Genomic DNA, 15570 nt, shown 5'->3' with positions numbered 1-15570 from the left:
GCATAAGAAATACATGGAGTCAGGTTCCAGGAGGATTAGACCAGGAATTTTTATCTCAGGGCCAATAAATAGGCTTTATGTCTTCACAGAAAGTGTTTACACCATTTTTATATATTATTTTCTGAGATATCTTAGAAAAAGATAAGGATTATCACTGTGGCATAATAGTATTGAGACCACAGTTTCAGAACTGCCTCTGGATCTTTCATATGTGACCTGAAACTCCTCTAAACTCTTGTTATTATCTATAATATAATCTGATGTAATTTTTTTCAATTTTTATTAATTTATTTTTGTTACAGATGTATCTGCTTTTCCTCCCAGATACCCTTCTGTTTATCCTGACCCCCCACACCACTGCATTGTTGTCTATGTTCATTGGTTATGCACACATACATATAAGTTCTTTGGTTTATCTCCTTCATCCCCCTCACCCCCCTACCCTGAGGTTTGTCAGTCTGAACCATACTCCTTTCTATGTCTCTGGGTCTGTTTTGTTCATCAGCTAACCTCGTTCATTATATTCTACAAAAAAATGAGATTATGTGGTATTTCTCTTTCTCTGATTGGCTTATTTCACTTAGCATAATACTCTCGAGTTCCCTCCATGTTGTCTCAAAGGATAAGAGATCTTTCTTTCTTACAGCTACACAGTATTCCGTTGTCTATATGTACCACAGCTTTTTTATCCACTCATCTATTGATGGACACTTGGGCTGTTTCCAGATCTTAGCTATTGTAAATAGTGCTGCTATGAACATAGGGGTACATATATTCTTTCTGATTGGTGTTTCGGGTTTCTTAGGATATATTCCTAGAAGTGGGATCACTGGGTCAAATGGCAATTTAATTTTTAATTTTTTGAGGAAACACCATACTGTTTTCTGTAGTGGCTGCACCAGTCTGCATTCCCACCAGCTGATGTAATTTTTGAAGAAACAAAGTAGGAACTGAAGAAAACATTATATACCATATGCTTTATAAGCACTAAACAAATATGTAAAACCTCTGAAATATAATCCGAGTTTATAATTATAATGAAGATCATTGGCTTGATAGTCTAGGGTAGTGGTGTTCAACAATGACTGCACAGAAAAATAATCTGGAATGCTTTCAAAAAAGCCTTGTTCCACTCCTAGAGATTCTATTTTAATGGGTCTGATGTAGACTGTAACATGAAAAGTTTTAAAGTTCTCCATGTGGTTCTAATGTAAAAGTATCATTGAGAAACACTAATTTAGAAGAAATTGGGACTCCTGCTTATCTTGCATAACGTGAATGCCCTCAAAATGTATGGTACTGGCCAAGCAAATCTGACCCTTAATTTCTACACCTGTTTAATAAGGATAGTAATAATTTCCTGAAAAGCATTGTTGTGAGCATGAAGAGTTCTGAATTTAATCTTTAGCTTTCAAGGAGTCCAGAATCTTCAGAGTTCATCAGCCTCAAATCAGGGACTCACCAACTTCAGACAGAGTTGGAAGATGCTGATAAATAACTAAGGAACGGAAAGTATTCCCTTAGTGCATTTCTTACATTCTCTGATTACTGCTACCTGGGTATTATTAAAATACAAATTCCCTGCCCCAGAAATAGCAAATCATGTTCTCCAGAGGAAGGGCCTGGAGATCTCCATTTTTAACTAATATCCTAATTGTTCATATGGAGAATAATACAATACTTAATAAATAATAATACAATAATAAACTCATGTTTTGCAGACTCACAACTGTAAACCTACTTTTGTCCCACACTTTATATATTTTCAGTTCTCAGGATTAAAAAAAAAAAAGATATCATCTAGTGTATCCTCTTTTTGGTATCAGATAATGTGGGGGAAACCAAATTATAATCATAAAGTAACGTTGTAAGCACAAAATGATAGCACAAGGAGAGAAGATATTTTTACGGAATCACTCATTCAAACTGTGGCGTAACTTGGGTCCATCATAGAGTTATGTGTCAAGAGTGAGCGGAATCCTCATGTCTTCAAAGTCAGTATCTTTCTTTCCCCTTGCTGGTGGTTTCCTATTTCTATGAATAAACTTTGCTTGAGAAAGGTCAATATACTTAGTAATGATTATTTTAACATCATTTAAATGATTAAGTTGCTGTTTGATTTCAAAGATAAACTTGCTTGACCCTAAAATCTCTGCAGCCACCAATTTATTGCCTTTTTAAGTTGGGATTGCTATTATATTTGGCTTATGAAATTTATTAATATGTTTCTTCTGACCTAAGAGAAAATGGAAGGATCATAAGATTAATAAAATAAAAATTAATGTATCCTATTTATAATTCTACTTAAGAAGCAGAATAGAGAGGTAGCTAGTATAACTATTCTGTAGCTCTTGACTCTTTTGAAGTAACTAGTAGTTTTGTTTTAGAATTTCGATTTCAGCTTTTGTCCTGAGAGTAGGTCTCACTAAACCGCTCTCCTTTTTAAAATCTATCTGTGGAAAGTACTTTTGGTAAACTAATATACTACAGAGATTTCAGGTAAGAGAGTATAAATTTGCTTTTGCTTATATTTAAACTTTTGGAATGTTTCAGGTTTTGGTTGGGTTTAAAGAGAATTGGGGGCAAACAAAAAGAGGTTGGTTGAGGGGTTAAGAGGCAAAGGTTCATTAGGCATGCTAAATTTAAGGTCTCTACTGCACTCGCACATAGAAACAATAAGCAGGCAAATAGCAGAATTTTAGGAAAGAGGTGAAGGCTAGAGAAGCAACGTGGTATTGTATAAATAATTCTGGGCTTTAAATGAAGAGACATGAGTTCTGAGAGGCTATCTCTATTATTAACTGGCTCTGTGACTTTGGCCAGTCACTTGACCTCTCTGGGCCTTATCTTTAAATTGGGAAACTTCAAGTAGATGATGTCTAGTAAACTACTGTCTAGCTATGTGATGCTAAGCGTATCCATATTGACCTTCTTAACTTGACCTCTCTGTTTTTTCAGCATCTAATACAAGAACCTACATCTGTCATATTTGTAATATCACCTTTACATCATTAGAAATATTCCGGTCCCATATGCAAGGAAGTGAACATCAAATTAAGTAAGTATTTTTTTTTGCCAAAATGCTCCTGTGACACCAAAGACCAGGGATTCTGTCAAGTACCCTTACAAGTATTTTACAAATTTTCTAATCATTTATTTCCCTATGAGTTAATCCTGTATGTAGTTGGTGGTATTTGTAACATATTTCATGCTTGTAACATCCTCTGGGAAGTTCTCTAACCATGATAGTATATTGGCAGAGCTGGCTAACTGGCACTCCTCCTTTCCAGACATCACTGATTTTCTTTGGAGAGATGTTAAAGGCTCATTATCTGGCTAATAATACAAATTCAAATAATCTCTGATAGGTTGGTTCCAGAGATTCAGTGATCTGGTTATCATCTTTCCAGTGAAGTATAGTGGTTAATAACAAAGGTCTTGCTGTTAGAGAGACCCGGACTGGAATACCAGATCTATCTTTCTATCAAGTATGTAACTTTGGACAGCTGTTATATATAATGAAATATAAAAATATGTGTAAGGTGCCTGGCCTGGAACATAGTAGGAGCTCAATAAATGTTTATTCCATTCTATTCTATTATTTAAGGAAGAGAAGATTGAGTGGACATTCAGAGACTGGATAAGTCAGCAGGACAGAGAGGCACTTAACTATTGTACATTAGTTTGTTGCTTATATTTTTTTATCTTTATTTTTGAAAGTATTACAGATGTCCCTCTTTTTTCTCCCATTGACACCCTCCTTCCCACTACCCCCATCCCTGCCTTTACCACATTGTTGTCTGTGTCCATTGGTTATGCATGTATGCATATGAGTTCTTTGGTTTATCTCTTCCCACTCCCCAACCCCTGTTCCCTCTGAGGTTTGTCAATCTGTTCTGACCTCCATGTCTCTGGATCTATTTTAATCAAAGCATAATATTACATTATTTTATTGTAGTAGAAAATACACTATTGAGTCTGAATACTTACGAGCTAAATTGAGTCACCAAATTAACCTTCATTTAGACTTCTAAAAAAATCTCAGGGTTCTAGAATAAATAACTATCACATTTAAAATATTTATACAAGAAATTAACTAACCAAAACTTTTTAAACAATGTGATATTCAGATGAGACCATCTTCAGGGCGTTAAATATTATTGGTCCTTTCCCACACATCCCAGCTTGTCTTACATTTTAAGTACTACAACAGTATCAGATAAGTCTGCTTCTTTATAACCATCTTTCCAGGTCTGAAAATGTTTTTATTTGTAAAATATTAAGAAGTACCTGGGACATATATGACCATTCTTGCTGCTTTTTTGGCATAAAATGTCATGATTTATAGCTTTCATATTTAGGCAGGTTTTTAAAGTTTGTTTGGGCTTTTTGTTTCTTTGTTTGTTTTCAGACTAATCTCTTTGAAAGCACAGAAAATATTCTGAATACAATAATCTAGTAACAAGAACTTTCTACTATCTTCATTGCAGAGAATCCATTATTGTCAATCTAGTGAAGAATTCAAAGAAAACACAAGACTCTTTCCAAGATGAAAGTGCAGATTACATCAAAGAGCAGAAAGTTAGAGAACCAGAGCCCAAGACTTGTTTCAGAAAGGTGGAAGAGAGTTCTTTGGAAACCCATGGGTACAGAAAAGTGGCTGATTCACGATCCAGACATAGACTATATGAACAAAGACACCCACGGGAGACTTTCCAGACATATCCAGAATCATACAAAATTTCGCAAACAGTGGAAAACCAGTTACCTCATTACTTACCAGCTTATTCAAAGAAGACATATGACTCTTTCCAAGATGAACTGGAAGATTATATCAAAGTGCAGAAAGCCAGAGGATTACATCCGAAGACTTGTTTCAGAAAGATAAGAGAAAACTCTATGGAAACTCAAGAGTACAAAGAAGTTGATTCTGGACCCAAACAAAGAATGTATGAGCAAAGATTTTCAGTTCACACTTCCCATACCTACCAACGACCATACAGTATTTCACCAGTGGAAAGCCAGTTACACCATTGGTTACCAGCTTATTCAAAGAGGACATATGATTCTTTCCAAGATGAACTTGAAGATTACATAAAAGTGCAGAAAGCCAGAGGACTACATCCAAAAACTTGTTTCAGAAAGATAAGTGATAGCTCTACGGAAACCCTTAAGTACAGAGAAATGGTTGATTCGAGACCCAGACATAGAATGTCTGAGCAAAGACTCCCATTTGAGACTTTCCAGACCTACCCAGAATCATACAATATTTCACAAGCAGTGGAAAATCAGTTACCTCAATTCTTACCAGCTCATGACAGCAAACAGAAACTAGACTCTATGGCCTATTGTCAACTCACCAGAGACTATTTTCCAGAAAAACCAGTACCCCTAAGCCTTAGTCAGCAAGGAAATAACTCTGGCTTATACAGTGTAGAATCTGAAGTTTACAAGCACCTCTCCTCAGAAAACAATACCAGTGATCCTCAAGCGGGTCATAAACGGAGACATCAGAAGAGAAGAAGGCACCTGGAGGAAGGTGAACAAAAGCCAGAGAAAGAGCAGTCCAGGCATAAAAAGAAAAAAAGTGATGGGGATATGGATCTAGACAAGGACAAGAGCATCCAACAAAAGAAAAGAGAAGGAGATAAAGTCAGTGTCAGTTCAGGAAAGCTTAAGCACCGAAAAAAGAAAAAAAGCCATGGTATACCCTCTACAAAAGAAGAACGTAAGCACAGGAAAGAGAAAAAGAAATCTGTAGAAGAAAAGACAGAGGAGGAAATGCTTTGGGATGAGTCTATTCTTGGATTTTGAACTATTAGTTTTATTTATCCAAAGATACATTGAAGACATATTATAAGAATATGGATTTAGGAAAAGAAATATTCAGTGGAGAAAAAGAGAGATGGATACAGTCAGTATCTGTTCAGGAAAGCTTTTTTTTGTGTGTGTAAAAATTGAAATTGAATTAAATGAAGAAACAAACAAGCCTAAACCTAGCCTCTGAAAAAAGAACATAAGAACAAAACAAGAACATAAGACAAAAGCAAACCTGTTGAAGAAAAGAAAGAACAGTCAATGCTTTGGGATGAGTCTGTTCTAAGAATTTGAACTTTTAATATTGTTTATCCAAAGATGAAGAAGTTAGTTAAGAAAATTGATATAGACAAAAGAGCATTAAGTGAAGAAAAGGAGAGGTGGGTATAGTCAGTGTCGGTTCAGGAAAGCTTAGTTTTTTTGTGTGTGTGTAAAAATAGAATAAAGTAAAAGAAGAAATAAGCAAGCCTAAATATAGTTTCTAAGAAAGAACATACAAAGAGGACAAGAACATAAGAGAAAAAGAAACTTGCTGAAGAAAAGACAAAAGAGTTATTCTTTGGGACAAGTCTACTCTTGGATTTTGAACATTTTAGTTTTGTTACCTTAAGGTTGAATTTAAGAAACAAATTGAAGAGTTTGGTTTCATGAAATTCATGTTATTTGAATTTTCCTAAGTGACTTTAACCTCTAACTAAAGCCAAGTGAAGTAAAAGTATTCAATATGCCTTTTTGTCAAGTTACTTTTCCTCATTTTCTTTAAAAAAGAGAGAAATTACATATTTCTTACATATAATATAATTTCCCTTAATGCGGTTGTCTCTATTTCTATTCATCAAATTGCTGTGATGATGAATTATTTACCCATGGGAGATAAATTTATTTTAAGTGAAAGAATTACCAGGCATTACAAAATCCATTATTTGTTTGGGTTTGTGTTAGTGTTGGTGGTATATTATTGTTCTTGTGTGTTTGTTTATGTTTCTTGATTTTTCTCCAAGAAAAATGTATGAAGAGATTTAGACTGATTTTTTGTTTGTTAAATCTAATTTGCAGTGTATTTTTGTATTTTATAGTTCTGAAAGTGGAAAATGAAACAGTCTATAATAATCTTAGATGATATATAGTTTTAAAAGTACTGATACAAAATCAGTCTATATTCTGGAAATGTTTATATTATATTAAAGTGTTTTAATTTCTACATAATGTTTTATGTAAATGATCATTTCCAGCCAAAGATGATTTTATTTTGGGGGTGAGAGGAAATAATTAAACAGTTTTCAACCTCTGGGGAGATCACATTATAAGTTGTAATAATTTTATTTCTTCTATGGCTTGCTTAGTAGAAACTGATATGCAGATGAGCTCAGTCTTAAGTTAGAGAAATATGATTACATACTTGAAATTGAAGAAGGAATAATTTATAAGTGGGAGAGGGCTGTGAAGGTGCATTACCTTTAAAGTGTTTCATTTTGATTATTTTTTTACTCTAGTTCTCCCTTTTTTATGAAACGCACCTCCTGTAAGTATTTGGACATCACCATAATATAGAGGGAGTAATAGCCTGGGAATCCGAATCTCAGGATTCTGGTATCAGTTTACCATCAAGTTTCTGTGTGACCTTGTGGGAATATCATCAGAATTCAACATGGAATCATCAGGAACAGGAAAAAATAGGCTATAGTATTCATTTGATGTGTTAATCCTATCAATAAATAAATAAATTTAGATGGTAGTGTATCTGCACTTAGCCAAGACATTTAATAATTGGCTTTTCTTGAGATTTGAATAAAATGGTAAATATGAGCTGAAGCATATGACTGGTTGGGTTTATACCTGGTAGAATGAAGAGTCCAAAGGGGATTAGATGGTCCACAAGTTAATTTTATTCCACAAGGCTCTAGGTATATGATTATTGGTAATATAATATCACTTTCACTGTTTTTAACACCTTTTGTGTACTGGAGAAAAGGGGAAAGAAGAACCAGAGTCAAGCAAATAGACTGTCAATGAGCCACAAAAAATGGCAAATTCTCTTTTCCAAACATGCCAAAAAGGCAACATTTTTTTTCACAAAAATATGTGAGACAAGATAAATTGAATTGTAAGCATTTTTAAAATTGATAAATTATTTTACACAAGTCCATTTTGTGTTTAAAGCTGCGGGGTGGGAATTCAAAATTTATAAGAATATTCACTAAAATACAAAATTACTGTGATATTTTCAAAATAACTTAAATAGATCAATGGTTTATTAAAATTAGCCACACAATTTTAATACTGGGTAAGTCATACAAATTTTGAACATTAAAGCCATTTTGATTGGGTGGTGTGGCAAGTTGGGTGAGGGATAAGGGTTTGGTGTTGACTACATTATTGAGAAAATCACCAGTGACTTGCTCTAGAAAGTGTTTTTAAAAATTTTAGGACAAAAATATTTTGACCAAAAATGAACTTTATGTTATGCCACCATAAAATAAATTTTCTGTTAACCAGAAAGTGTTGTTTTCTGGTTGAAACCGGGACCTAGTGCCTGAATTTGGCACATTTACTTTGCTCCCAACTTCAGCATCTGAGCACTTGGAGGTAAAAGTGTAAGTCAAGATATTTAAATATATGTGCATGACCCAAATGATCTCTGTTTCTTGAGTTAAGTGCTGAATCTCTAATAAGATGAAATTTAACAGTATAAGTATTTAATCCTGCATTTGGCTATGGAAGACAATACAAAAACATATTTTAGGAGACATAGTTTAAAATACTACATATATAGTGTTTGGATTCTTATTGCATGCCTGGTTTCAAAGAGTAGTATATTCATCCAGACCTAAGATCATACATGATCTAAGGCAAACTATTGAAATCAATATTCATAAAAGTAAAATAACAGCATCTAGCTTCATAGGAATAGAAGATAGACGAAGGCAAATTTTGGCTGAATTTGGAAAATGATTTTTAATAATTGGAGGTATAGGGAAAAATTGAATTGACTACCTTATATGCATGCATTGAACAAATCAGAAGAGATGGCTGTCAGCATTGAGTCAGGAAAGAACATGAGAAAAACATGAGAACATAGATTCTGTTCCACAAATAACTCACAGTCACTAACAGAGAAAATGGACCAATAAACAAATTGCAATATTAATTTGATAAAGACTACAATAGAAGTAAAGATGGATGCCGTGAATAGCAAGAGTAATAAGTTTAAAGGGATGGGAAGTGGGCATTTGGGAAAGACTTCCTAAAATAACATCTAAACAGACCTTTTCCTCTCAGTTCAAAGACTATGTCTGATATATCCACTTGGCTATCTTTTACATACTTCAACCTTAATATAGCCAAATAGAGTGCCTGATTCTACCATTACCAATCATTCTTCTCTCAGTTTTTCCCATTTCTGTAAAATGTTAATGCAATTGCTCAAGCCAAACACCATTTTGAGCACCTCTTCACTCCTACATTAGTCCATAAGCAATTGCCCTTGATCACCTCACCAAAACATTTCTCTTAGTGTCCAATTCTTTTCATCATCACTGCCACCACTAATCTGAAACAGTATTTTTTGACCAAACTGGAAAAGTAGGTTTGAAAGTAACAGACATTGGGCAAAGTCATCACAGGTTCTGAATTACAGATGAGAACGAAAAACTGCACAAAATCAGCAACAGATCAGAATGTTGTGGTGAACTAACCCTTTGAGGATTTCAGAACTATCACGCATATAGTTTCTTCTAGAACAACAAAAAGAATTTATAGTTTCAGAAATCAAATTGAACAAATACATTTCAGGTAAGGGGAAGGGGAAAGAATCCAGAGAAAGATAGTGGATGGGGGAAGAATCCAGAGAAAGCTAATCTTATGCAAAATAAAGTAATATCTTGGAAGACAAGACCTGTAGGATGCCAACACACCAGAAAAAAACAGACACACAATAAATGGAAACTCTACCTTTAGTATTTAAAAATTAGCTGAAAGAAACAAAACATTTAGAGCTTTGAAACTGCATAAATCATAAAGTATACCCAAAAATGTATTTTCTTTAGACTCATATAAAATTAAGTCAATTATATCTGTACCCAAAGTTGAGTATTTTCCCCTCTTAATGAAATTTTAGGTTTAATGCTATTTTCTTTGCATAAAATAATTTTAAAAACAAAGCACTGTTTTACTACCACCATTGATATTAACCTAATCTCAACATTAGAAACATTTCCCATATGTAAAGATATTAACTGACATTAAGGTAAGTAAAATTTTAAAAGTCTTTAAGATGATTAATACATATGTTTATCTTTCATTGCCTATAGCTTATTCCTTTGAAGTAATCCCTAAAATATGGAGATGGTTATGGTTTTAGGGAGGACATACCTCACTGTCATGTATTAATCTATGTATTAAATTTCGTGTGTTAGAAAACACCCATAAAATTAGCACATTAAATAAGAAGTAAAGGTAGGTGAAGCCCAAACTTGTATGTTGAGAAAGGTCAACCAGGGTCATCACAATTACTGGGGTACACAGGAATGTGGGCAATGTCAGATCTCCAGGTCTCATGAAGAGGATGGTCTCCTGAAACAAGCAGATCTGGAGATCCCTACTGTCATTGTGCCCTACTATCATAAAGCTGACCTAGCTTGTGAGCACTCTGAGTTCCTAAGGCTGTGGTCATGTGGATGATGCCATCATGTGGACACCATAGTTATGTGGCAGACCCGGAACTGCTAGTCATGTCAGCACCTGAGCTCACGTGGTCTCTGTCTGAACCGGTTGCCACTATAGTCATGAGAAAGATCTAGCTCTTCACATCACTAGAGCATGGAGGGTTCCTAAAAACCCAGACCACCATGTGGATTCTTCCTTTCATGTGGCCCTTACTAGTTAGTGGCAGGTGGAAACCTTGGCCCTCACATCAGATAAATGAATGGCCTCTTGGGGTAGTGTGGATACTATGGACGTGTATGCCCCTGTGGTCACATGTCAGGCCCAGACATCTCCATCATGTGAAGACTGTGGGCTTCGGGACTCTGCAGAGTATTAAGTCAGCAGCTCCATGGCTCCTACCAGCCCAGGACGGACAAAGCCCTGGCACTGGTGTGAACGCTGCCGCTACCCAGTCACTGTGGGTCCTGTATGTCCTATGTCCACATACTAGCCTATGACCACCGATCAGCCTACGACCACCTACCAGCTACGATCACATACTAGCTACGACCATGTTCCAGCTACGATCACGTACCATGCTACGCTCACGTACCACGCTATGTTCACGTCCCAGCTGTGATCACATATGATCACGCGAGACTCAGCCCTTAATCGCACGAGGACCGAGGACCGAGGGCTCTCGAACCCTGCTGAGTCATTCCGTCTTGTGGTCCAGTCACGCACGGACTTGGAAGTCAGGTAAGGCCCCACAGCGGCGGGTTCCATGGACCCTGCAGTCATGTTACCCGCTACGGTGGTGTGGGAGGGCCGTCGTTTACATGGATCCTGCAGTCTGTGACCCTAGGTCATGGCCGCCATTTAAGTGTGTGGTAGCTCCCCCAACTGGAGCTGCTCTAGGCGTTCTGCGCAGTCAGAGCAGCAGGTTCAGACCCTTTCGGAACGGTGGTTCGCGCCCTGGCTGAGGGGCCATTTCACGGAAGCTCTGGCTCAGTTGCCACCCACTGGTGTTCCTCCACGGTGAGTGGTGGCCCATACTCGGCAGGAGGGACGTCCCCGGTAGGAGGGTCGAGATCGGTACTAGAACTTTTCTCAGAGAAGTGGTAGCGGAGAGGGCGCGGCACGGGCTTGTGGGCGCGTCTCCGTGCAGGGCTCAGGGAATTCGGTAAGAACCCGTCTCTCCCCCTTCCCGCCCCCACACCCGAGCCCTGCTCTTCAGGAGGGCGGCCCTGCTGGGGGTGGGGGTGCACGCATTGAGCGAAAAGGAAAAAAGCGCGCTTTGGCCGGCTTGGCTCAGCGGTTAGAGCCTCGGCCCCCGGACCTGAGAGTCCCCGGTCGTTCCCGCTAAGGGCATGTACCTCGGTTGCAGTTTGTCCCTTGCCTGCTGGAGCCATGTGCGTGGCAGCCACTTGATGTTTCTCTCTCATGTCGATGTTTCTCTCTCTCTTCCTCCCTTTCTCCTTCCCGCTCTATCTGAAGATAAATGCAAAAAAAAAAAAAAAATCCTCAGGTGAGGATAAAAAAAAAGAGAGAGAGAGAGACAGAACGAGAGAACGAATAGTCGTGGACAATTCTGTGGTGATTGCGGGGGTCGCAGGCGGCGGCAGTGAAGGTGGAAGAGGGCCTAGAGGAGATAAATGGTGGTGGAAAACATAAAATTAAAATTAAAAGATAAAATAATACAATATAAAATGGACAAGATGTTCTAACTGTGCCAGGGGTCATTATCATGAGCTACCGCCTTGGCCCCATTTCTCAGTTTGCCGAATTCCTGAGGGGACTGGAAGCATGTGGCCAACAAAAAGTAGCGCCGCCATGAAAGAACAGAGACACTTTGGGAATACCCTGCTGGGGAGTGCATATAAAACTGAGGAACGAGGGTTTTGCAAGTGGAAGGTGATGTTTCTACAGAAGAAACACATTCATGGTGGTTAAGAGCCAGACCTGAGTTGCAGTCTCCTTGACGCTGCCACATACCAGATGTGCAACTTCGGGCAAATCACGTACCTATTTGTACTCAGTTTCTCATCTTGAAAACGGAATAATAATGGTACCTGTCTTATAATGTTATCATGAAGATTAAATGAAATGATCTCTGGTTCAAAGAAAACTTCCAATTAAAAAAAGCACCTATCGCCCTGCCATATTCACTCTCTGTGCAGTGTGATGGCTTACTCTGTCCTCCTCTGACCATGTGTTGTTAAGGACACCAGAGACCTCTTAGATGCCAATTTGTATAGACATTCCAAATACGATTTTAATTTCTGTCCCTTGTTTGCTTCTTAGAGAGAGGAGAAGAAAAGAGAAATACTTCATAAAATAAATTTTATTTATTTTTCAGTAAAAGTAGCATGATGTGAAGATTCAAAATTTATTTCTGATATTTACTTTGCTGCTCAGGAGTTTCTTTAAAATGCGTTTGGGATCTGACTGGGTGGCTCAGTTTCTTGGAGTTTCATGCCTTACACCAAAAGGTTGTGGGTTTGATTCCTGGTTAGGGCATTTACAGAGGTTGCAGTTTCTAAGTCCAATCAGAGAGCATGCAGGATGCAACCAAGCAACCAATCAATGATTTTCACATCGATGTGTTTCGTTCTCTCTCCCTCTCCCCATCACTTCCTCTTTCTCTAAAATAAATTTTAAAAAAAGAAAACTTATTCTCAGGCGAGGATAAAAATCAATCAAGCAATCAATAAAATGCATGTGGGTTAGGATGATCTTTTTCTGCTCAAGATCCCTAAATGGTTTAAACTAGTCCAACCAAACACTATTAGCTTTCTATTTTCTAATCATTGTTTCTTAAATTCCTTGGAAACTCCCTGTTATTATTTATGTGGAAAACAATAGTGAATTTATTTAAGAAAAATATTTTGAGTAAAATTATAAGGGATAAATTTCAAAATACGATGTAGGCCCTACATTGTAGGTGGTACAGAGTGAGTACACTTCTGAATAAAGGATTGTGTTTACATCAATGGATGATATGTATATTATTTGATAAATGGTTCATGTTATCACTTGTGCTGTTTTATTGTAATATATCCACTTTATTTTTCTCTCATTTCAGCACTTCCAAGTTTGTTCTATAAGACACTATGTCCGAGAGACAGCAACAACAGAAATTTGTTCTTCCGTTAGAGAAATATGGGACATACAGAAATGAAGGTAAAAGGATTTCTGTACTGTAGTATTTTTAAGATAATATGTTAATAATGCAACTTGAATCTCAAAGAGAGGTGTAGTGTCTTAGTTCCTTCAGGCTGCTGTTGCAGACCACCAATGAATGATTGCCTTAAAAATAACAGATTTATTCCTCACAGTTCTGGAGTCCCAGAAGTCCAAAATCACAGCCCAGAGAGGTTCATTGTCTGGCAAGAGCCCACTTTCTGGTTCATAAGTGGCCATTTTCATGCTGTGTTCTTACAAGGCAGAAAGGGCAACAGATCTTTGGGGTCTTCTTTAAAATGTCACTAATCCCATCCATGAGGGAACCTCCCTGAAACCTCCAAATACCATCACCTTGGAGATTACGTAGAAATATAGACATTCAGCCTAAAGAAGGTAGTTTCTTCAACTTATACGAGAACGGAACATTTTTCCACAGATCATTTGAGGTACTAGTGTGTTTTGGGAAACATTTTAGAAGACCCTGTTCAAACTAATAATCTTCTAGCACATTAATACCTTGTTTCCTAAGAACAATGTAATGCCTGTTTACTAATACATGTAATCTATGCTTTTCATTAAGAAACTACTTATTGCTCTTTAACTCTTTTTATCCTATTTCATTAGTCAGTCTCTCTCATGTTTCAGCTTTCCACTTGTTCGTTCTTTACATACCCCCAATTTATATGTATGTTATTGGTATCCTGATGGCAAAAAATAAGTGCATAAGTGCAAGTCATTGGGAAGTCATATATAGCAACAAATACAGTGCAAGATACAACTTACCTGTAAAGATGAGCAAATGCATAATCTTTCATTTTATACAAATTTTCCACACTTTTTCAAAATCAGGCTTTTGTCATTATTTAATGACTGTACTACTCTTTCAGTTCATATTATATGTCAAGCACAGTGATAACTCATCATATAAGTTATTTAAGTCTTAGAAAATATGTATTATTTTAACTTGCAGATGAGATATATGAGACTGAAAAGGCTGGGTTATGCCATGGTAATAGTCCCCAAATGTCAGTGCTTATTCTTCTCTTGTACTACGTGTTCATGGCATGTGCACATCCATGACAGGATGGTAGATGTTGGGGGTCTGAGCAATTCTTATTAGAATAATTTGGAGACCCAAACCTACAGAGGAGCCACCATCTAGAATACTGTCAGTGACTGTGCATGAGGGGAAGAGGGCCCTTGAGTGGGGGGGTTCTCAAACCAACCACCATATTTGGGGGTGTTATTTCACCCCCAAATAACACATTAGTCCCACCCCTTAGCCAGAACTAGTCACATACACGTCCCCACCATACAAAGGGGGTCAAGCAAGAAGTGAAGTTCTGCCAGGTGCCTACAATGGGGGAGAAATGGAAACTCTTGCCTCACAGCACGACTGAATACCATATTATGGAATTAAGGCTCAGAGATGTTAGGTACTCCCTAAAGTCACACTGGCAGTAAGTGACAGACCACGTTCCATATATATATGTTTGTTTGTTTTTCAAACTCCATGCTTTTTTTACTCCTATCTTTTCTACATTCATACTATCTTATTAAATTAAGTTCATATATATTTATAATAGAAATGTCTTTACTTCAGTGCTGCAATTCCACCTCCCTTAATCATATGATATTTCAATAGTGGAAATGAATAGACATGATAGACTTTCTTTAAATTCCCAGGACATGTAAACTATATCTTTTCCAAGTAAATAAGTGTATTGCATATTTGCATATCCATGTTATTCAGGGGCAAAAGTTATAAAAGAAAATCCGATGGTAGATGAAAAGACTGTTCACTTGTCAGGTACTTAATAAAAATAACAGAATGCCTTTCTACACTATCAAGGAAAAATACGGACAAAATTTAAAGAAATTGGTAACATACATGAAAAAGTTGAATAAACTGCTAAATGTTAG

At 37.0% G+C, this 15570-nt stretch overlaps 1 protein-coding gene across 2 annotated transcripts in view; it reads left to right on the top strand.

Annotated features, from left to right (window-relative positions):
- Positions 1–5848, top strand: part of ZMAT1 (zinc finger matrin-type 1) — a 39527-nt gene extending 33679 nt beyond the window's left edge. For both annotated transcript variants that reach the window (XM_036271320.1, XM_036271321.1), the window contains 2 exons: positions 2959–3058; positions 4491–5848. In XM_036271320.1, the coding sequence (XP_036127213.1) occupies positions 2959–3058; positions 4491–5814 (1424 nt within the window). In that variant the 3' untranslated portion in view covers positions 5815–5848. The remainder of the gene's footprint in view (positions 1–2958; positions 3059–4490) is intronic.
- The last annotated feature ends 9722 nt before the right edge of the window (positions 5849–15570 follow it).

Source organism: Molossus molossus, unplaced genomic scaffold (genome assembly GCF_014108415.1).
Source record: "Molossus molossus isolate mMolMol1 unplaced genomic scaffold, mMolMol1.p scaffold_m16_p_2, whole genome shotgun sequence".
NCBI classification, from domain to species: Eukaryota; Metazoa; Chordata; class Mammalia; order Chiroptera; family Molossidae; genus Molossus; species Molossus molossus.
The sequence above is the reverse complement of the archived record's forward strand: the minus strand, read 5'-3'. Positions and strand labels throughout refer to the sequence as shown.